General features: G+C 38.5%; 1 protein-coding gene across 1 annotated transcript in view; it reads right to left on the bottom strand.

Annotated features, from left to right (window-relative positions):
* The window catches only part of LOC145998726 (paired box protein Pax-7-like), a 135,375-nt gene that overhangs the window by 14,473 nt on the left and 95,669 nt on the right, over positions 1-25,233 (bottom strand). The window contains exons 4-5 of the mRNA XM_083135241.1: positions 8,512-8,708; positions 6,577-6,736 (exon numbers count right to left, since the gene is read on the bottom strand). Coding sequence (XP_082991367.1) covers positions 6,577-6,736; positions 8,512-8,708 — 357 coding nt within the window. The remainder of the gene's footprint in view (positions 1-6,576; positions 6,737-8,511; positions 8,709-25,233) is intronic.

Below are 25,233 nucleotides of genomic sequence, written 5' to 3'. Positions count from 1 at the left end.
ACATTGACTTCGCACTGTTATAAACACAGTCGCCTGTTATCTTAGCAGGTGCATTATTAATATGCATTACAATGACCAAAAAATTTCCGATTCTCCCCATTTCTTTTATGGCAAGGCGAGTTAAGCTGGCGAATGGGGAAACATGCAAATCGAGTGGGTTAAATTACATGGTAGTGTGATTATCCTGTCTCGCCAATTACTGTTTTAAAGTATGCAGGGGGTAGCTTTGTTCTTTCCAATGTTTGTTTTTGCTTGTTCTGAAAAGTACCTGAAACACCTGCTTAATCTTTCTCAAAATTACAAATGTACGTTCACTGTAATTGTATCCCCTTATTTCTTTCGTAGCTCTGTGCAAGCTGATTTCGGAATCGTGGACTGCGACTATTTCAAGCGTTCCGAAAATTCGCTACTTGATGTGCAGGTTTAGAAGAATGGTAAAGATAATTCTGTGCATGAAGGCACATAAGGGATGCTGAGGTAAGGGCATATGTGATGTAATCAGCACCATTCTCCGGTGTCCTTTACCTACCACAGCTGCTTTCGGTGCATATCTCTTAGAGGCTGGGTGATCCCTGGAGCCCCTGTATGTAGGGACACTGTCAGATAAATTTCCTGGGTCTTTCACGGGAAGGCCTGCCTCCTAAACAACCGCAGCACTTATGTCACTTTCGCCTTGTACGCCATGCGACAATCGATAGAGAAAGAGAAGAAATTGAGGCACGTAAAGATTAAAGAAAACATTGAAAAAGAATATACATGGCGAGAATGAATAAGCACCAATAAGGAAAGGCAAAAAAAAAAGATAATCAACATACACGAGAGGAAGTTACACATAAAAGGGACGAGGGAAGAAAATATCCTTCTATTTCACAGCACTTCTTGATACAAGGTGCAAGGAAATTCCGTTCAATGAAGTAGAAGAAGCTCGTAGTTCAAGCCCAAAAGATCAATAAATGCCTGTCTGCCGATTTCATCGTTCATTTGATTAGTTACCACGAACCACGTGACTACACACCTCACTGTACACCACTCAAGACCAGGACGTTAAGGGTTCCCGGGTTTGATATCCGGTGGAGGCACATATTGGTTCGGATCCCACTTTAAACTGTACGCCCAGTCCCGATTAGCCTTCTGTGCATAAAGTGGAACTCAAAATCAAACGAGACCAGAACGTAGTGCAAGCGACGCAGACACCAAATACACTCCTTGACACCAAATCGACGAAGTAGACGGCTCGGAGTTGCACTTTGTAACCAACTAGACACGTGAGCGCAAATAGAGTCCAATGGCGCAGAGTACTAGACGGGGCTAAGGGCCGCTTTAGACGATAGCATTTTCTTTATAATTTTTGCTAGTATAAATGCTACGTAAATGCTTCCAAAAATGTTGTAGCAGACAGTACTTTTCACGGAAGCATTTCATGTAAAATTTCGGTAAGCTTTTGCATTACAATGTGTTATATATACAGCACGAAAGGCACGTTGAGTTACACCATCTACGGTGAGTGCACGGAATTGAAACAAGCAAAATATTCTTCCATACGTGTACACAGTAAACGCTACAAAGCATGTATTTAAGCAGCGCCATTGATTTGTATTTAAAATCATATAATAGGAAACTTTATTCCTCTCGGCTGAATAGTTATCGTGTTTTAAAAATGTGAAGTGATACATTGCTTACATCTCAGGCGGCCGCCATTACAACTGCACTTGTGACCTAGAGGTGGCTACTGATTGCTTGAAAAATGCTACAGAAATAGAGCTGGTTCTATCCTTGATAAATGCCATGAAATATCCCCTTTAAAGCGGGCTTTTAGTACGTATGAACATTCCCTTATTCCGGGAAGGGGGGAGGGGGAATAACTTCAGCTGAATATACCCTCCTCTTACTGCAAGATTCCTGAACACTTTCCTGGCTTCAGACACGTTCGTTGTTGTGATTTGCTTTATTTTACTTCGCTTTTTGTGCCACTTTTTGCTAATTTGCGATGATGCGGATGAGTGATGACATGATGAATAGACACTCACAAACATCCATGCCCATGCCGGGATTCGAACCCGGGACCCCTGGCGTCGTAGCGCGAAGTGCTAACCACTCCGCCACGGGGGGCGCCACGTTCGTTGTTGCGCTCGTACGTTGCTGCTTCACTTTGTTCTGCGTCAGAACACGTTTTTGTCTTTCCGAAGGTAGACAACGCGAATATCAACAGGTAAGATCGATGTAGACCTTCTATCAGGAACTGTGCTGCGTTCCTCCTCGCCGTCTCGTGAGCCAAGCGGGACAAAACATCAGGGGAACGAAACGACCTGGTAACATTGTTCAGCTGCCAATTGAAGGTGCGTCAAACAATGTTCTTGTCACGGTAGATTGTTTCTTGCCGGAGGGTTGTTCAGCTGCTGTGAATCTAGGTGCGGAAGACGTCTGTAAGCAGGGGCAGCATTCCATAACTTACTTTCCACCACCACACAATAAAAAAACACGACTTTACGGTTTTAACGATAAAAAATGATATCTTTGTTTTTTAATTAAATGATATCAAAATAACAGCACCTCTTAGCTTGAATTCTACATGATTTTACAATATACTTATTATGTTATGCATCAGTAACTTCAATATTTTTTTTTGTCTACACAAAACCAACGTTTTTAAATACATATAGCACGCTTATATAATTAGAAATAAGCTTTTGACGCTTCTGAAGGGGAACGTCAAGGTTTAGTGTCCAGGTCGCCGTGTCCATGTCTGTAAGGGTGCTCGAACAACGAAGGAAAAACAATCTTCACAAAAGTTACTTCTTTAGATATATGTCCACTTTATGTATGTTCAGATTGACTGATAAGGGCTGGACCTACACCTTAAAGTTCGATCTGAGCCAGTGTGCATAGAGACTCGAACCAGTGACTCCTTTTTTACAAGGCGACCTGTAAAAAAGTTTATTGTTAATAACAGAAATAAAGTTCAGTTTTTGTTAGTACTTGAAATCAAGTTGTTTGTCAGTAATCGAAGTGATGAAACTTATTACCTTTGGGCATATAAATGGCACTTTTGAGATCACATTAATTCTACGCCCATGAAGATCATGAAAATATTCAAAATATGTTCAGTAATATTGCGTCGTACACCTAATGGCTCAGCCCTTGCTCTCACAAGTCCCCTACTATGGTTACTAATTCCCAAAACATGTAACGGGATATGTACGTAGATTGTTATGTATAGGGCCCGGAACTTTGTCCTATAAAACTGTAAATTATGTATGTAATAATGTCATAAAATTTGAAAAATATGTCAGAAAAAGGTAGAAATATTCCCAGTAAATCCAAAAATATGCACAACAGTACTTTCGAATTTCTCATAATACGGGATTCAGTATCTTCCAGGGAAGATCGAGTAGGGTAGGGGTGGAGTGTTAAATGAAGCCAGAATCCCGCACAACAATGAGAGAACATTTTCCCTCAATAATGTTTGAATGGCTATTAATTGTCGGCGGGATAAAAAAGGGTATCATTGTTCTATTTTTATTTGGTAAGAAAAGACTGCATCTGCTTTTAAATTCTTCGTTCGTAATTTCCTTATCCTGGCATCGATAATATGAACTATGAGTTGCGCTAAATATATGAAGTAAAATTATAAAATAACAGACAAAATATGCAAGACAATTACGAAATTATACAGAAATAAGTCTTATTACGAGAAAATTGAAGAAATATGTTGTAAAAACGCGAAATTGGTAAAATATGTCAAAATATGCTTTATCAAGTTGGTATATTTCGGCTGATTTTTATCAGATATGTAAAGTTCTGACCCCAGTACACGATCCGATGCCAAATAAAATATATGTTATAACATAAAGTCCTGGGCCCTAGTTATGTATTAGTGAGCCGAAGGGTTCGATACCTAATGAAAGGTAAAAATTTTGGTGTTTAACTCCGGTCTAGAAAGCCAGAAAACAGTGGCGATGAGAGTCGCTTGTCTCTCAAAGGGATGTTGCGCCATGGAATTCATTGATACGTTTAAACAGAGCAAAACATGATATTCTATAGCAAAAAGGAACTCTTACAACAGAGCAGGAACAATACTGGTCCACCAACACATTTGTACCTCTGGTCTGGGAAGGGTGGCGCTAGTGTGCATGTTAAATCACTTGGAAGCATGTAGTTCGTCCCACTACAACGCCAAGGGTCCCAGGTTCGAATCTTGGTCTAGGCGTGAGTGTTCTTTGTGAGTGTCCACTTCATCAATTTCATCATATCGTTCATCGCGATTAGTCAAAAGTGGCAGAAATGCGAAGTAAAATAAACCGAACCAATCAAAAAAGCATGTAGTACGCATATTTTCCGTGGCACAGATTTCGTGGCGCTGCAGTGAAACGGGAAATGTTATTGTGGAAGCGGAAATTTTGCTTCTAAAATCCGACCGGCGAGATGTAAAAACCTGCATGAGATGAAGGATGAGTGATGTGCATCAACATTCCACCTCCCCCTGAACTGCGTCCGATACAGTCTTCATACTTCATACTACAACCTGGTGGAATGTGTCCTCTAACAGATTGCACGATGCCCCCTCCCCCCAGCCCCCCAAGAGTCTCTATAAACTTAATCATCGGCGAGAGAAAAGAAGATTCTGAGGCAATCAGTAGCTGGAGGTGACCCGGGGCGATCTGGCGGCGTGGTAAAAAGACAAAAAAAAGTTCCCTTCAAAGGATAAGAAAGGGGAATTGTAATGAGGCGAAACATAACATCCGCACCTGTGCTACGCCTTCCCCTCCTTACACTGTAGGATGCAGCACTTTCTCTCTCGTGTTCTGTCAGGGGGACGAGGTATTCTGTCCTTAATAGCTCATTCGTACTTGAAGAAGCCGGGTTTAGCTACACTGTATTTGAAGATAATCCTTTTAAGAGTTGCTGATCGTATTTCGCATGTATCTACATAGATATTAACACACCTTTTATTCTTTAAAACTCGAGGGACTCTGGGTTCGATCACCGGCGGATCCAATCCCGATTAGCCTATTTGAGCATCATAAAGTATTCTTAAATTTTTACCCTTTTTCTCAGAATGAAATTCTTGTTTCTTCGAAATTTTGATAAAGTATAGTTTACACACAGAAAACTGATTTATTTCAATTAAGAAAACAAATTTCGTTGAACAGTTTAGTAACCATAAAAATATTTTGGTAGCCTTTACTAAATTTTGTAGTTTTGACCGAATTGCTTGATTTACAAAAATAAAGATAGCTTAGTAATTAAACTAAAGAAATAGTCACGATTACTAAGCGATTTTTAGTTATTCTAAACAGTGGATTATTTGAAAACTTTCACATAAATGTAATTTCTCAACCAGTCGACTTATTCAGAGAGACACGACTATTCAGAGAGACAAAGAGGTCAGTGGTCTTTTTTTATTTATGTTAGGTTATACAGAGCGTCCAGCTTAAAACTTCTCTATTTTAATTTGCTACTAATGGAATACGAATGTGCCTAGACTTTATATTAAAATAATAATAATAAAAAAATGAGCAAGTAAAAGCACACGTCAACACTTCGATACGCTAAGTGTAGGCCTACTGATTTTCTCAATAAATGTAACGAGGTCATTTTAAATAAACTATCAAATTATAAAATAGATGAGTTTTAATTAAGACACCCTGTGTTGTGTTATTTAACGTAACTGCAAACTACATTTAGCCGTCCCGGTGACCAAGCGCGTTGTATGATTCTACCGAAGATTGAAATGTTCGAGTTCAGACTTGCAAGTGTACCAATTCATCCCTGTCGTCGCATAGTCCGAAAGCGACACAAAATAAGAATAAATAATAGAAAAATTCCAGTCATTCAACCTCATTGTCGCGATTATTCTAGAGAGACGTAAAAGTAGAAAAATACAAAGAAAGGACATTTTTTAAATCAAAGTTTTAATTTTTTACAATGCAGATTTGAGATCTATTTCATTTCAATTGTTTTTGTTAATCTAAATACAATTTATTGAATATAGGGCACTATAAACTATCTTAAGAGCTCCCGCTTAGCCACATGCCCAGCGCAATTGCCATTGGAACGAGCGGTCCCGGGTTCGATTCCAGGGGGGAGCCCTTGTAAGCAATACAAGCTGCAGTCTCGAAAGCTAGAAAGATAGCGGCGATGGGATTCGATTGCCACGTGTCACGCGATGAAAAACCGCTTAGCAAGCGCAGCTCAGAAAAAAAAATTAATTTGTTTTAATTAGCAAAATGAGTTTGGTTAAGCTTTTGTGGTAGCCTTAAAGAATTTGGTAATGTTTATTAAACTTCTTGGTAACTCTAAACAAATGTGCACAATTACTAAACGAATTTTGTTCTTTATCGCCTATTTAAACATTGGTTACGAAAAGCTATTTTGTGGTTATTCCAAACATATATTTTCCTCTGTGTAGAGCCCTCAAAGGGCTGTTGCCCTAGTGTTTGGGACACTAGATCACATGATCATGAACTTGGCCAATGTCAGTTGCAGAACTGAACTGAGAAATAGCAAATGTAATGATATTCAATCAAGTACGAACCAGCACCACACACTGAAGGTATATTATACGTATTTCCTTACCTTGAGAGGTGGAGGCAAATGTGGGATCTGCAAAGCCTTGCGATATCATGTACGGACCGGAGCTCGCTTGGTATGACATAGGTAAGCTCATCGTACTGTAACTTGCGGAGTTGCTCGTCAGTTGTTTCCGCAGCCTAGCCCTTCGGTTGCTGAACCAGACCTTCAAAGAACAACAGAAAGCAACAATTAAATATAATTGAACAAAATAAATGTACATTCTCGTCTTAATCCTAGTGCAAAAACTAACCATATATGCTCTAATAATTGCACAGAATAGAAGCTTATTTGTTTGAATTAACAAAACAAGTTTGACAACCAGAAAACAAAATCCTGTTAATTTTTACAGCAATTTACAACACGACTCCTAAAAGAATTTGATTCTGGTGAATAATCACCTGCTTCTCGCCCATTTAAACAATGATTTGGTTACCAGTAACTAATTGTTGGTTATCACAACAAACTGTTTCCTCTTTTAATACTTAGTGCATTATTGTGTAACTTATTAAAGAATACATGGTTGAACATTCACCATGTGTATATGTGCACTGTAACTCGGAAGTTGTTGAAATAAGCAGTAATTAAATGCAAGTACGTCAGTTGTAAATTTTAGTCAAACAAAGAAGCGTCAAGAGAAGAGAGAACTACAACTGAATAATGACTTGGACGAAAAGTCCCCGCGCAGCTTTCCCTTCAGCTCGGCCCATAAGGTTCAGCTGCATCTTTGGCATGCGAATGGGCGATTTTTTTCAAATTTTCCTCTCCATTTGAAAAACCTCTTGGATATTTCAAAATATGAAAAAATACATCAGCTTAGAATTCCTTCTAGAGCATTGACTTGAATTTTCGTGTAGTTTTCTTTCACTGTTGTCTACATATTATCCATAGTTTCGTGATTACGTAAGTCTATTAAACTATTGATAATATCTAGACAACAGTGAAAGAAAACTACACGAAAATTCAAGTCAATGCTCTAGAAGGAATTCTAAGCTGATGTAATTTTTCATATTTTGAAATATCCAAGAGGTTTTTGAAATGGAGAGGAAAATTTGAAAAAATTCGCCCATTTGAATGCCATGGTCCACTCTCTCCCTCCCCTCCTCGCGGGAGAACGGTGCACAGGAGTCGCTGGTCTGCGCAGGTTCTTTTGCTTGTGATTCCACTATAGGTTTTAAATTAATTTCGTAATCGTGCACATTTGTTTAGTATACAACATTCACCAAATAATTTGATCACGAAGTTACCAAATTTTTTGTTTGTAATTTATGTCCAGAACTGTTTATAAAGTAGGGAATAATCGTAGCTGTATATAAATAGACGTAATGGGGGGATTCAACTTTCAGCAGCCCAATAGTTATAGACCGTCAATAATAACTATTGCTTGATGTCAATGATTATATTTGTAAAACAAGGTTAGGTCTACTAATTTTTATTATTATTAAAACATTGAAATACTGACCAAGGTAGAATTTATTGTATAAAAAATATATGCACTAAAAAGGTAACATTATTAACAACAACATTATTGTTCTTCATTATGTTATTTGAAGGAGTGCATTCATATCTTTATTCAAGTTCTGAGAAAATCTGTCAAAATATGTTTGAATTTTCACTTTTTGAGACTACATACTACAATTAGTTATTGCCAATTACAGTAGCCCATATTTTTTTTTCCCATGAATTCTGAAACATGCTTAGGTATTTTACAAAATAACATTATTGTAATCGAAAAGTACCGGTATCCGTTATAAATAAACCATAACTATATTTTCAAAATTCTTCCAAATAATTTGATGAAATATTAGTTGTTGATTTGATTATGAAATTAATGCAAAATGTTTACTAAACCAATAGGAAGGGTTTCTATGTCATGATCCTGTAAATAATCCAACTTGTGTTGGACTATAGACTAGAGGACAAAGGCATAAACAAATGTACCTGTATCCTTGCCTCCGTGAGCTTTGTTCTCTGCGCCAACTCCTCCCTGGTGTAGATGTCGGGGTATTGCGTTCGTTCGAAAGCTTTCTCGAGTTCGTCTAGCTGCTGCGCGGTGAAAGTGGTTCTGCTTCTCCTCTGCTTTCTCTTCAGCTGGATGCCAGGCTCTGATTCGCAGTCTGATCCCTCGCTGTGCTTACCTACGAGGAAGTGGAAAAGAACATCTCAAAAACTGTTGTCAAAAATTCACAAATTTCAACAAGGGTAGATGGGTGTGCATTTATTCTCACATTCCAGGAAATTCAGGCAATCTTTATTTCTTTGATCGCGTTTGGGTTCAAAATTAATTCATCAATGCGTGGTTCAAAAAGTAACCGAGTAACAGTTACTTGGTTCAAAAAGTAATCGAGTAACAGTTACTTGGTTCAAAAAGTAACCGAGTTACAGCTACTTGGTTCAAAAAGTAACCGAGTAACAGTTATTTGGTTCAAAACGTAACCGAGTAACAGTTATTTGGTTCAAAACGTAACCGAGTAACAATTACTTGGTTCAAAAAGTAACAGAGTAACAGTTACTTGGTTCAAAAAGTAACAGAGTAACAGTTACTTGGTTCAAAAAGTAACCGAGTAACAGTTACTTGGTTCAAAAAGTAACCGAGTAACAATTACTTGGTTAAAAAAGTAACCGAGTAACAGTTACTTGGTTAAAAAAAGTAACCGAGTAACAGTTACTTGGTTAAAAAAGTAACCGAGTAACAGTTACTTGGTTAAAAAAGTAACCGAGTAACAGTTACTTGGTTAAAAAAGTAACCGAGTTACAGTGACTCATTTTAAAAAGTAACTGCAAGTTACTTTTAGAGTTCCTTACTAATTGTACACATGATCATTAATTGTAAACAAATAAATATGTGAAAACTTAGATCTGTTTTGTCTCTGGTGCATAATGTAAGTCTTCATATAGCCTATTTATGTTTGCAAAGAAATAAAAATAAAGATGGACGAATTACAATGAAGCGTGGATGATCTAAATTTAGCATGCAACGAAACCTAACATTTTTAGTATTGCTGATTTCACGAAAATCCTTTCACCTTAACTTCCAGAGAAGGCACATGCGTTTCCAAATTTAGCTCTTCCCAACATTACAAATTTTCAAGTTAACAATTTAAGTGTCTTAAAGTAACTGTGAAAGTAACTTTACTTCTATAGCAAGAGGGTAAGTAGTTACAGCTACATACTTTTAAAAGTAGCTAATTACAGTTAGAATTCATCAACAAAGTAATGGTGTGTTTATACATTTTTTTTCCATTATGTAGTTCGACCGACATTATTCGTTGTTAAGTAGAATTAGTCTTAATTTCTTCTTAGTGAAAGTGTAATTAATTAAAATTTTACATAACGTTAAAAATGGGTGCATCACAATAATATTGTGCTGTATAAATTACACAGTACTACTAAATTCGTTGACTATAACAGGCGGAGCAAAACCATATACCCTATCTCCTTTGTGAATATTTTATTTATCCCAAATAAGTGTTAACGAAGTATTCAACGAAAGACTTAATCTTGCAACATTGCCAAAATGGGTCGGTCGGGAGAGAGAAGGCCGTGTTCGTCGCTGCCCACAGCCCTCGGAGGCGCATGTGCAGGGGAAGAGTGGGGCTATTTAAAAGAACCCTTTTTCGCCCGGGACATAAATGTTGCGCGCCGCATTCCAAGTGGCCACGTGACCGCGAAATAACAGGCTAACCTCGGGAAATGGTGGTGACCGGTTAACACTCGGTCGGGCAGTTGATTAAAAGCCGGCCTCTGCGTCGTTACGTTATTGAAAGGGATTTTGGGCTAATGGGTGGTTAAAGAGTGGAACAGTTTAGCCTTGCGTTTGCGAGGCCGGGCCTGCAAGGGTGGAATAAGCTTCGGGATTCAGGCGATGAGGAAGATAAAAAAAGTAGAAGGGGGGGGGGGGGGCATGATGACGTGGAATGAGAAGACTTTCGGGACGATGAATATGAGAAACTGTGAGAATGCTTACAGACAGTGTTGTAGTTCCAAAATTCTCAGAATTTCTAAACTAAGTTTCGTGCTACGTCCTTGTTTCCATTAAAAAACCAATCAACTTCTACAAAAACTGTCATTCATAGTAAAATACTAATAATGTTATACCCATAATTGCTAAAAGAGGCATATTACGATAGAAAAGCATTTTTTGAATAAAAGATGAATGAAACACGTTAATGATTGCATTTAAACATAGAGGCTACAGTACGATTTTATATACTGTTGTACAGCATCTTATTGTATTTTATTTTCTTGTAGATATTGCTTTTATGAATTATCAGTTTGTATACCGTTAATTACTTTAATAATACTACACTAGAAATAAGAAACTTGAAAGAATACTTGTCAAAAAGCAAAAAAATGAACGGAAAAAGCAACATTTTTTTCCGATTCCGGAGTTAATACTGAAATAACAGAACACGCGTTTAAACAAAAGTAGAAGGTATTTGCTAATGATTACGTTTAACAGAGGTATACGCCTCGAGTACAGCTCTTCTTACAGAATAATCTAAGGATGGCCACAATGACGGTTAAAAAGTGACTTGGACATTTAACGGTAACTCCAAACAAACGTGCATCATTACCAACAGCTGACGTAACAACATTTTTAGTATTCAATAAACAATCAATTTTTTTAAAAAAAATTGGACATTAATTTATTTGGTTAGACAGCTGTTTTTATCAAATTTTTAGTGACTTGGCATAAGCTGGATAATGAATGCGAACTGTTGTCACGGTATCTAGTGACATGTGAAACGCAGTTCGATATAAATTATTTTTTATATATATTGATTCATTTTATGCACAAACATGAAAGTGTAAGGTTTGATTTATTTTGTGAATAAACTTGTATCCGAGCCAGACGTCGGGAGTTGGGGACGAGTTTTTCTTGAGTGACAGCCGCCGCTTAGAACATGACATATTTGCACCAACGCGGAGATAAGGGAAGATTATTTTCGCCGCTACCGGGCTTGAGTCGCAGCAGGCGTTCGAACCCATGTTCACGGATGACCAGGAAAACCAGCTGGAGCACAACTCGGCAAGGATCCAGGACGCGTCGCTGACCGCGCCTTTCAAGACAATGGACAGAGGTCATTTCCATCCCCTGAGAAAGCGAAGCCAAGCCACTAGAGCGTCCTGTTCAACGGAAGAATTCGAATCTCTTATATATAGGCAGTACTATGATTCCAGACACAGTTTTCACCCGGATTTCATAGAGAGAGCAGCTCCGCGCTACACTCTCGCGTGATTATTGTTTTGTGTCCGTGAACTTCGTTTCCTTACGTACTGTGAGCGACTTGCGGATAGGGAGTTACCAGTGTGCGCCTTATTTTGGTGAAGATTACGCGGTGATTTGTTTTTGCCAAGCGTGGACTACATAAGGATGGAGGGCTAAAGAAGATAGAGAAGGGGGGCGTCGCTTCCCTGACGCCTGCAACGACGCCGAAGCCAGTCAGACGACGCCAAAACCAAACACTGCCCAAAGCCCGAAGGACGCTTTCAGATCGACGTCCCAACCAAAGCCCGAAGGACGTTTCCAGATCGACGTTCCAACCGAAGCTAGTTACCAGAGAAAGAGAGGGAAGGATGATACCAGAACGACGCCCAAACGAAGCCCGGCACCAGAGAGAGATGATTGCAGATCGACGTCCAATTGATGCCCGACACTAGAGATATTCCGAACCGGCGCGTGACCACGTACACCCGACGCTAGTGACAAGAGGAACGCCCGAAATACTGAGGAGGTGCAAGTACACCATGTCGTCGCAATTATTCCTCGTCGCGATCGACCTCGGAGGACAATTTCGCCACAAAGGAACCGTGTGCAAGTCCCGCGTCCAGGAGAGATGAATAACCACGCCATGTAGCAGAGTCTGGTACAGTATACTTCAGAGGGTCTCATGTACATGTAAACGTGCGTCGTTAGTATCAACACCGTACAGTTAACGCCGAAGTCTCACTTATTCGCAAAGTTACTCAGGAAAACCCAAACCTAACTTCCGCGTCTAAAAATTGTTTTGGTATTGTTATAAAAAAGGGTAATTTCATGTTCAGATGTTCTAATTTAATTGTCTGCATTCAGGGTTAGAAGCTCCATTTCATTTCTTTAATATTTAGTATAAATTGTCAAAGTGTGCTCCATTTCTTGTGTAACCGACCGCCCCGTCGCGCCATTTAATTTGTCAATGGTTGACTGATGAGTCCCTTTTAATTGTGGAAAGCGTAGTTGTTTTTATTGCAAGGTCGTGTGCGTGAAATAGTATTATTTGTTGCATAGTGGTTATTAATGTAATATTTTGCTCGCGCCGACGATTGATTAGTGTATTTCCGGCAGCTGGAGCCAATTAAGTTTTTGCATCACTATGTAATTGAGTAGTTGTTCTCATTGGACGAGAGAGGCTTGTGTGTAATACCCCCGTCCGAGAAACTTGTAATGTCGTGCTTACGACTCGATGCACACGTTCATTCGAACGAAAGATTTAACCACGCCGACCCCATTGTCTTAGTTAACCGCTTTCCGAGGGCTGGCACTTAAGTTAATTTAAAAGAGCACAGGAGCTGGCAGACAAATGCCCTAAATTCACATAAAGGCTTAGAAATTAAAAGGAATGATATGTTAATGAGATCCATGATTTGTATCCATACTTCACATGTAAAAATACCTCATGTGTGTGAAAGAGAGATAGAGTGAATGTTGTGAGAGTGAGGAGGCTTTGTAAACAGTTGTTGATTGCAATATTTTTTTTGTTGTTACAATATATATTCACCTTTTTACCGTTCGTCAGTGTTGTTATTTGACGTTTTTCAGGTACCAGATATTATGCTATTAGTGTTTTATGATTGTTCGAATCTACATATCAAAGGTAAACAAAACAGTGTAACTTTTCAAGGTATTAATCTCCGCCTCGCAATAGTAAGACAATAAACGACCGTCTCAGTACCGAACTTGATAACTGGACCGTGAGTCACGACCGGTTTCCCGTACACATAACGACGTTTGGCCCCGTGCCGGGGTATGATTGACACGTCATTTCGGGGACCGTGAGTGCACTCGTTACACTGTTATATATTTCTTATATCATATTTTTATCTGTTCATTTAAAAATAATAATCATTATTAATTTACCCCATTTCAAGATTAGTATTATTAACATATTAATCCTATTAACGTATTAATTAGAAACTTTATTACAAATTGCATTTTCAACTGGATATTGATTTTTTTTAAATAATATATCTTATAAAATTCCTAAGTTGAATACGCAATTCTAGCATCTCTCAAAAAGACCAGAAGTTAATAGCTGAACTTGTTAGAAAGCTACAATATGAACTTGTGATAGTGTATAATTTTGTACGATGTATTTATAATTTTATATTTATACGTATATTCAATTTTGTATCTCCTATTTTGACATAGTGATGTCATACCTTGCCCATCACTTAAATAAATATTATTGTTGTTTTATTTTAACCTAAAAAGGATGAGGAGACAGGTGAGTGAAGAAGTTTGTGCCTCTTGTCTAATTTAGAACTGCTTAATTTGTATTCATGTTCAGATATTAATAGATTAATTCAATCAAGAAGACTGGACATGCCATGTAGCAAGAATGGGAGAGTAAAGACGATTTCCAGGGTTATTATTGGGAAACCTGATGGTAAGAGACCAGTAGGAAGACCAAGACGAAGATGGAGAGATAATGTTGAGATGGACCTAATGGAAATCGGTAGGGATGGAAAAGATTGGGTTAATATTGCCCCGGATAGGTACAGATGGAAGGCTTTATGTTGCTGCAGCCATAAACCTTCGGTTTTTTTAAGATGGCTAGAGAGTTAGTGAATAATAATAATAATAATAATAATAGTTCCAATTCCGATTAAGGCATGTGTATTGCTTCAGGCCTTTTTTTTTTTTTTTTGTAGAGAAGAAAGAACTGTCCTTTGGGCTATTTTTAATCTACTTGCTCGGAGAAGGTGAAAATATCGTGCTAACATTGGTGACTGCCTGCAAAGCAGATGAATGCAAAGCTAACCGTCGTTTGAGTCTTGTACTCCCAGAGACATCAAAGAGACAGTCAAGATGCCTTTGTCAGCAAATGAAAGAATGTCTCCATTGAGTACAAGGCTGCAGGTCGGATATGTCACGGCATACGTGAAACGGCACATTACTTCTTCGTCCTCCGTTGATCATAGGAGCACGCTGAACGCGCCGCCTGTCCACCAACAGCCACGCAGGTGAACACGCGACCCGGCGCGCAGAACGGTTACCCTTGTGCGGGTGAGTCTCTGCGGGTATTGTATATTTGCAGCTAAGCTTGCCACCCCTTGCTTCCATATTGCGACGCGTTTCTTTGACACGTCACGTTCCTTCATCCTCCCTGTACACTTTCCTGGGACAGTCCCAGGGTGCGAAATCCTGAGGGGGACGGGGGGATTTCCCCCACCAACAATCTTGGCCTCAAAAATCCCCCCACCAAAAAAATCCGGGGGGGAGAGTTTTTGTTATAGCGAACAAAAGATATACAATTACTTTTAATTTGAAATATACTTTACTAAGATTAATATCGAAAGCACACACAAATTAGTGTAGTTGTGAGTATTAAATGCATTGTCTCTCAAGAGATCAACATTAATACGCACAATATAAGTAGAACAAGAATGCAAGAAAATAATAACTATGATTGATTGATTGAGTTTATTTTACTTCGCGTTTTGTGCCTCTTGTCTAATTTGCGAAGATGGGGATGAGTGATGAAATTGATGAATGGACATTCACAAACAACCTAGCCCGAGCGGGATTCGAACCCGGTAACCTTGGCGTCGCAGCCCGATGTGCTAACCACTTTATATATATATATATATATATATATATATATATATAAAGGAATACCCTAATGCGGTAGTATTCCCCGTCATTCACGCATTTTCTCTACTTTTCACTCATATCAATATTACTATTTTCTCGGTTTTTCTCATTACATACAAACACAAACATCCATGTCCTAGCCGGGATTCGAACCCGGGACCTCTGGCATTGCAGCGCGCTGTTCTAACCACTCCGCCACAGAGGCCGACCCCACTCGACCACAGTGCCCGGCAATAATAACTATAAAATCTAATTGATTTATATTAACATAAAAAGTAACAAATTAATTTTCTTTAATTAATAATAATTAACTTAATTAATAATAATTAACTTAATTAATAATAGTAGTAGTAGTAATAATATATTTTAATTGAGTAATTTTTTTACTTTTAATAATATTACAAATATGTACCTATATCGTATAATTTACACATATGTTTGTGGGGGAGTGGATTTGTAAATTAAGAACTTTCTCCCCCAACCAGTTTTCAATGATTTCGCACCCTGGACAGTCCTCTCGTCGTCTCGGTTGTCGGCGAACTTGAAACAGATTCACCGTGGAAATGAGACGCGCTAAAGCAGGCCAGCTTGTTGATTGGTGCAAATGAGCAGTGGGGTAACACGCAACTTGATGACCATTTGTTTCCGACATCGGTCAGTGTGCGAATTAACGGGAGAATGCGGTAATTCCACTCCTGCATTAAGGAGGATACCATTCTGCAACTAACGAATCTCACCAAGTCAAGACTACAGCAAGCTGTTTTCCACTTAATTTGGATTTTAATGCATGAACTATTAAAAAGAGTTCAATATCACAGCGTAGATTTGCTCCGCAATTCATACCTGCGTTTGTGTATGTTTCTCGCATTCAAAAAGATGCCCTCACGGAGCTATATCTTAATCGGAAAATCGTATGTTCCATTGCATCCTCACAATGAAGCATAGCTCAACCATATGGCACACTTCTGAGACAACCAATAAGGGAAGGCGAGACACTGAAGAATGTTCGTCTTTTTAGAACAAGCTTAGAGAGACTGCTACAACGAAATAGATATTGTCTAGAAGCAAATGGAAGATATACGCGCCTCAGGTCGTGTGAGTGACAACTTGTATGCGACAGGTAGCTTGGGACTGTTGACAGCTGCGTGCTCCCGCCGTCTGCCTTATGAAACACTTCACAGTCCCTTCCTCCAGGCGTCCCGAAAAGAATATCGCATGACATCTCACTCTTCCGCTATCACATGCTCCGATCTTCATGCCGACATGGCTTTTGTGATGTTCAACAGCGAGCATTGACATGTTCATTTAGAGACAAGCTGTTACCTCTTTGGGATTCCCGTTTTTCAGAGATTCAAGCCTCCGAATCAGATTAGATACTAGCAGAGCTCGAAATGGAAATTTTCACGAAACGGAACGCTTTACCTTCATCAACAAGGTGGTGTTCTTTTCTCTTTTGTCTGTGTCTAATACAGCGACTAGATTAGTGACTCGTGAAATGAGGCGCTATATTACAATTAATACTAGTTAATATTGAAATATTTACAAAAAAACATCAAATAATATAAAATACATTGAACATGAGTCTTCTGCAATGTTCTTCTGTTTTTAAAATTTAAACACACGGAAATTTTTTTATTTTCTTTTTTATTTTTTTATTTTTTACTTCGCTTTTTGTGCCACTTTTGGCTAATTTGCGAAGATGGGGATGAGTGATGACATGATGAAATTGATGAATGGACATAAAGATCCAGGATTCGAACCCGGGACCCCTGGTGTCGTAGCGCGATGTGCCAACCACTCCGCCACGGGGCGCGGCTAAACACACGGAAAGTGAATGATAACTCGCACAACAGAAATTTTTTTAAAAAAAATGCAATGTACATATCTTCAATACTTTGTTTTAATAATGCTTATTAAAGGAATGAATTTGTGCAAGTGAAAGATATTTCCATATTGTTATTTTGCGTCTGGTTAAGAATTGCATTTATTCTTGAGAACGTCAATAATATTTCTGCTCAGCATAAGAAAAATAAGTGACCATAAAAAGAGAATGAGAATTTGTGTCGAAGACCTTGTGCAGGACGATATCTCTGTCAGAACAATCGAATCCGCAAGATACTACAAATAATAATAACCAATTAGGTCTACTGCTTGGGCAAGAAGCGGCAACATTACCCCCCCCCCTTCCCAACGCAGCCAGCAGGGAGACAGGATTTTGTCAAAATAACCACTGTGCTGTGAATGGACACCGGTTGGTACAGCGGCCCCATTGTAAGTCCCTTGGTAGCAACAACCTCCATGTACGGGGAAAGCTTATGAATGTTATGACACTTAATATGTACAATTAAATATGTCATTTTTTCATTTCAGATCATCATGAAAATTGAAAGATTTGAAAGGTAGCAAAGATTTTTCCCCCTAGCCGCCTCAGTGGTTTGCACAGGGGTCCTGGATTCGAATACCGGGAAAGACATGGACGTATATGTTTGTCTGTCTTGAAGTCTTGATTGAAAAATTTGAAAATTGAGTTAAATTGATATGATGTTGAAGTGAGGAAAGCTGCCGCTTAGGAGTTTTCCTAAAAAAATAAGTGAGCTAAGTGTTCGACTGAGGATCTCGCCACGGAAGGTTCTGGGTTCGAAACCCAGATTGGACATTTTCTTTGCTAGCGTCTACTATCGTCTTTGTCGCGATTAGCCTAAGGAAGTAGAAACGTGACGTATGTTTTAAGTTTAAATCCAATCTAGGCACACGTAGGCTAATCGGGACTGGGCCTATAGTTTAAAGTGGGACCCAAACCACTATGTGTCTCTGTCGAGTATTTCTTGATTACAAGGCGACAAATTAACTACTACACCATCTGGAAGATCATGTAACGTAAAATTAGAACACTAAATAAATAATTATACATATTCCTTAATAATATAATAATGGTTCATCTTAAGCACAGCATACAACCTAATATAGCAGCACTAAGTCACATAAGACACATACATATAAATTTTAAACGATAGTGCTTTTTCTTAATAGTAGTTTATGCACATTCCTTAATAATGCTAATAATAGTAACAAATAATTAAAAATTACACTACTGAAATGTCTTCCCGAAAGTAAACCCTTGAATCTGACAATAATTTTCTGCCCAACACACAAAACTTAGCCTACTGTTTAGGTTGTGGACATTTTGACGAGCCATAATAGAGGATATTATGCAACGGTAGGACGCGGTCTTTTCATCACTAATAAATGACATGGATGCCAAATGAAGCCCCCTTGTCGGGAAATCGTACGTTGTAAAACAGGAGTCTATATTTATAAGCACGGAGGTTTATTTTTTCTCTCACTCGAGCGCTCGGAAACGGCCCTTTTTCACTGCCCATATTAAAAGTTAATAAACCAAGTAACGCGGTAGTTTTGGACCGAGGCAATTAAAAACAATTACGGCAGGGAGAGACGTAATTTCGTAGAGGATTATATTGCAGAGGGGCGTGGGCACGCGGCGTCTTCTCTGGCACAAAACGAAAAATAAAGAAGGGACAGGGGTGGGTGATCTTCCGTTCGGTTGCTTGAGGTTGGTTCATTCAATGTTTTACGAGTGTCTTTAATTCCCCGTTCGAGATGCCTCCTGGCAGACCCTTGTGTGGCTGCAAGAGACTTATCTTTTCCCTCGCACCGTGTAATTGGACCCTTTTTGGTGCATTGGCGGCATCTGGGCCATTCATGCAGTAGCTCGTCTTCCTTTCAAGTACGTGTGTTGTTACGTTACTCATGACTCATGAATAATGTTCGTTCTTTTTTTTTTGTGAGTGTGTGTGTGTGTGTGTGAGGTATTTTCTTTATTATAAGATTAACCGGAAAGACAGAATGAACTTTGGACAGTTCATTGCATGAGATAAATGGAATACTCATATGAGTAAGTAGGGTGTTTAATGTGTCTGTGTGTGTCCACCAGTTTACATCTTCTTTGAGTCCAGCGCCGAATCTACAAGCCGCAAAACCCCGCAGTGCTGGGGGCCCAGAGACAAGTAAGCCGTTAGGGGGCCCTCAGCCATTGACATAGTAGAGAGTTACTTTATACGTATGTATGTATGTAAAAAATAAACGTAGTTACTCAGGGACACAGAAACGAATACCCTATACAGGTAAAGGTAAGGACTTGAGAAATAAGCATTATAAACCGAATATGATAATCAAATTTTCAGTCAAAAGTTACATGTAAAGTATGTGAAAGGTTCGGCCCCCCTATCCCTAGTTTCTATCCGGCCCTCTGGATTACTTCCTGCTTTAATCCCTCAATCTCCTTTCACCTCACCCTGGGTGCCAAGCGAGCAGATTATATTTGCGCCGGAATTACGAAAGGGGGGTTTCACATAACTATTTATATTTTTATGTCCCTGGTTCGTTTACACATGTACAGAAAGTGAATATACAACTTGTTAAATGGACAGTACCGTAGTTCTTGAAATCATAACATTCTAGTAGGATATATTGATTTATTATACATAGTTATATATATATATATATATATATATATATATATATATATATATATATATTACATAGCGTTTCCATGTGTGTCTGCCTAGACCAAATTACCAAATCTCTAAATCAATATAATTGCGCACCTATGGCATAACCATCGGCACTTCCCTTACCACAGAGTTAGCATAAGTGTCTCTGTGGGCCTATCCTCAGCTTAAATGATATTCCGTTCCTTACAAATGCGTTTCCTTACGCCTTCACTCTTTCTTTTGGACATCAAGTAATCAATACGGAAATATCCACATAATCAAAGCTTTTTCTAAAAGGGGACTTGGGACAGCAACAGCGGCTGGCATAACCAGATGCTACATTATTATATCCAGTTTAGCCACCATAAGTGGACTAAACTTGAGGAGACGTTCCTCTTTCGTCTATCAATGGGGAAACACTGTTTTTCGCTAAAGCCCACTGGCTCTTTTTATAATCGGGGTAAACGTCCGTGGAGATGGACCCCGTAGCGTTGGAAAATTCCACTGCCAACGGTCTTTTGAAAGACAGCTAGCTTCCCCAACCAGGGAGGTAAAAAACAGGGGAATCTAACATCCAGCAAAGCACAATCCAATAAGCATATACACTTACATGCAATAATAACATAAAAGTACACTCATGGAAACATATTACTTAACCCTACACCTTGTAGCTGGCCAGCAATTAATTAACATATTACCAAAACCAGTAATGATTAATCCGACCGTTACAAGTATTATGTTGTATAATTACATAATCACAGTAGTACAGTAAATGTTTTGTCCAGGTAATAACGCTTTATGTACCCTGATATACATATGACGTCAAAGCTAGTTATTGTAATTACATTTTACAAAGGATAACTCAAGTGTATTAAGTCCCAACTTAAAAAATAAAAAATAAAAACTACCCGTAAACAGAAAGAAATCAGTATTTATGCATTATTTACCTTTGCCCCCCCCCCCCGTACTCTCTAAAGATGTCTGCCCTCATACACATCACCCACTTCCCATTCAAAAAATTTGAGATGAATTCAACATGGCGGACGTCCGCTTGGAACACACCAATGTGGTTCTTCCTAAGCCTAACCTGTTTCTACCATGACCAATTGTACCCAGCCTAACTCCTTTTATGTTTACAGGGAGTGTTAAGGAACTTTTGAATCACCCTGTAGGCCCTTCTATGTGACTTTGTCAACATGTATGTGTGTGTGCATGACGGTAGGTACCTAAAGGGGAGCCCTTGGTAATATTGTGCGGAGGGGGGGGGGGAGGCAAGATTTGCAGATCCGGCTGATTGAGTCACAACCCTAAGAATATACTTTTGTCCAATGGTACTCTCCCGAGTGTTACAAGCATGTCTTCGCACATCGACCTCCCATAACGTTATAAATTATTTGATTAATTGTACTTCGCTTCTCTGCCACGTTTGGCTAATCGCGAAGATGGATGAAAGATGAAATGGATGAAAAGGACATAAGTGGCGTGCCCAAGGGAGGGGTTGATGCGGGTCGTAACCCCTTTCCTTTTACCTAACATTTGTAATTAAAAAGGAAATAAAAAAAGCGCCAAAAGCAGGAAGTGACAAAATTAGGACTGACTACATACCCCCTCCCTTTTCGAAAATACTGGGCACGCCACTGGTTAACATTTTGGTACTTTCGAAAAAGTTGTCCTTTATACTGCGAAAAGACTACTGAAAAAATCCGCATTTCAAATTATCCGATATCCGTTTCGGATGCAACAGATAATCTGGATATCCAAACGTCCGGATAGTTAGGATATTCGGATAATCCGAACATACGGATAAATCTGATAGCACAGATTTGGAAAATATCAACATACGCCAAATAAAAGAATGTGGATATTCTTTAAAACGGACAACGATAAAACTGTCGGATAATATACACATCGGATATCCAGCCATTTCGTATAATCCGCATATCCGGTTGTATGATATGTTGATAATTTGGATAATCCATATATCGGATATCCGGATAATTTTGGACAATTTCGATAATCGGGTATTTGAAAATCAGATAGAAAATTATCCGATATCCGGATAAAATTTGATCCAGATTTGGCCATCTAGAAAATACATGCAGTTTCTATACTCAAATAGCAATCACAGTGCAGCAACCTTGCAAAATGCAAGGTTCAACACGAAACTCGAGAGCCATTAAGTCGAACGTTGCACAAAGCTCTTCGATCGTGACACAAGGGGGGAAAAATCATATGTTTTATAACGTAGCGGCAGTTCTGACTGGAGGAGAATCGGTAGGTTGCCATCAGCAAATGGCAATCAACCAACAGAACTTGGTGTCGAGTTGGCAGTGTTTAATTTGCTGACTCGCTCTCTGAAGGATAACCACACACGAACACACAAACCTGCAAGCCTAGCCCTTGAATTGACTTCGGAAATGTTACAAATGGAAAACAACTGAAAGTCATAGTTGATATTTTATGGACTATTTTCTTTTATTTAATTCTGCGTACAGGATTCCGTCAAAAATAGAAAGAGCCTTTGTTTGATAATATTGCCGATTATTTCAGCCAAACGAGGTGTATTGTTTTAAACGCTTCCGTGGCAAATGTTTTTACCCTCTAGTGCATGATTTCTTTGTCGTAAACTTCAGAAATTTATTTATTATTTTTTTTTTACATTTTTTTTTTTTTTTGGCTGTATCGAACTTGAGTATCGTAGCTTACTTTTTTGAAGCCATTTTCTGGTGAAATACTGCGAAAATGTTTCAAATGTTCGACCTTTCGAATGAACTACCTCTGTGAACTATCTCGCCAGACCACAGTGATCCAGAATGACCAAAAAATCGGCAAAAATCAATTAAAGTAAAATTGAATTCCACAGAATTCACATGAGATTATTTTGATATTTATACAAAAAGTGTATAATTTTGACCTATTTCAATACACACATGAGACCACAGTAAAATTAAACAATACACACAATGCACTTGGAAGACTGAAATACATTCCCAGAAATAGATTAAATAATAATAAAAATAATTATAATAATATTGATTTGATTTATTTTATTTTACTTAACTTTCTACATAACGTTAGAAGTTAGTGCAGAAATTCCATTACAAATAGTTAGTCCAGTTTCCATATTCTATTATCACAGCAAAACCCATGTCCTGTGGTTTAAGGTTTTGGAAGTGCTTTGAAAAAGCTTTCAAATAAAAGAAACCTTTAAGTCTCTCATTTCTTTGTTCCGTAATTTTTTACGAAATAGTGCCTTTCTTTATGAGCTTGTAACACTGTAACAAATCATCAGAAAATGAACATATTTTGTTTTTGGACATGTCATGCGGTCCTTTAACATATATTTTTTCAGTAAAATCCGTGGTCGTGAGTGGACAGCACCTGTAACATTCAGATAATTATTAATATTTTGTGTTGGAAGTGTAGTAATAGTGCTAACTTGTTGTTAGAAACATTTTAATTCTTTTTCCGGAAAAAAAGCAGCGAAACTCCACGCAGGTTAAAAAATTATAGGTGGAATAATTCAGTGCGTTTTCGGCGTTATGCCCCCCGTACCAATTTTATGCAAATGATAACTCTGGGTTACCTTCTCAAGGGCGGCAACCCGAGGCAGCGTGTCGACCGAGGTTCTGCTGCGAAAGGGGGCGGGGGGCAACTTGCCGGGGGGGAAGCGCGAGAATAAGTCGGCGTTCTTTGAAATGTGGGTGGCCAGTTTTCGATGAAAATAATTTAATCTGACAACACAGAAACCAGATTTGCCAGAACTGTTCTTTGGACGTCTTCCTTCCTCTGGGGATGTTTCTACGGCGTTGCCAAACCGTTTGCCGATCACGATGCTGGAAGATAGAAGAAAAGCGTGAAGAAATAATTGATGCAGCGGAATGAATGAAGAAACACGCTAGTCCTTTCCTCTCGAATTGAATTGGTTATCCCGTTATGTCTTAAGCAAGCTTGCAATCCGAATCCAGTTACGATTTCTTTTGCACATAAATATGTTATTTTTTCTTAAAACTGAGTAATTTTCTTTTTAGATTAAAAAGCGCAAAAATATAAGGATTAAAGGACTGCACTTTCGCTCGCTAGTAACGTTAGAGCGTTTACAGTGGAATATAATTTTAATGTGAATAATTGTAATCGTAGACACACATCCGTTGTGGCAGTTTCGGCCCACAATCATCTATTTCATTTCCATGCATCACAGTATTGGTAAGATAGATTAAACTACATTTTAACATAGAGATGATGACTACATTCACTTGCGTCTTTCACTTCACGATCTATATAGGAGGGCACACTACCACAGACAAATTACGGTTGTACTTGTAGTACTGCCTGTTCCAGCGAAGAAGCTCCCAATTCCGTACGCTAATTAGCGTCGTCCGTGCGAACTATTTGGTGTTCGAGCAAAATGCTCTTCCAGCAGTATTCTAACAAGGATTATACGAAAAATAAGAAAAATTTGAAAGATATTGAAATTTCTTAAAAAAGAAGAAAACTGTCACGTGTAGCGATACGATCCTTCAAAGAGTGTAAGTGTACCGTGCAGTTTATAAGACCTTTGGAAACGGAAATGTTTGTAGTAACAGATTGTGTTTTTATCTTTTACAAATGGAGTTGTTTGTGTGAAATGATTAGTGGCATTTGACGTTGAATAAATAATGTAAGATTATGGGCGCATATCTATTGAAGTATACTTTGCTAGATCTGCGTGTGTTTGAATACACAACAAAAAATATGGAATATTATGGGTTGCCAGACGTACCGTAAAATACAGGAACATTACATTAAGTTGTTCCGACAAAAAGTCCTGAGATCAAATCCCTGTCCCGTTTTAGAGTCTTTGAAATTCTTGAACCAACCTGGCCTCATCCTTTGGAGCTCCTCTAAATATTCACATCTTTTGTCTGTCTACGCACATACCAAGTATACTGTCAGGTACGTATCTAAAAATAAATTTTGGGAGAGGGGTCTGAACCAAGCGTCTCAAACTAATAATAATGTTTTAATTGAAATAATTATAATTACATTTAACTGAAATAGTATTAATTAAAATATTCAAATTATTGATTGATTTGCTTTATTTTACTTCGCTTTTTGTGCCACGTTTGGCTAATTTGCGAAGATGGGCAGGATTCGAACCCGGGATCCCTGGCGTCGTAGCGCGATGTGCTAACCAGCCCGCCACGGGGCCGGCAAATATTCAAATTAATATATATTATTATATTATAATAATTATATTTCTATTACATGAATATGTAAAAAAAAACTGTATAAGAACAGTGATATATACGTGGT

The sequence above is a fragment of the Lepisma saccharinum genome, chromosome 14 (assembly GCF_977018435.1).
Source record: "Lepisma saccharinum chromosome 14, izLepSacc3.1, whole genome shotgun sequence".
Taxonomy (NCBI): Eukaryota; Metazoa; Arthropoda; class Insecta; order Zygentoma; family Lepismatidae; genus Lepisma; species Lepisma saccharinum.
The sequence above is the reverse complement of the archived record's forward strand: the minus strand, read 5'-3'. Positions and strand labels throughout refer to the sequence as shown.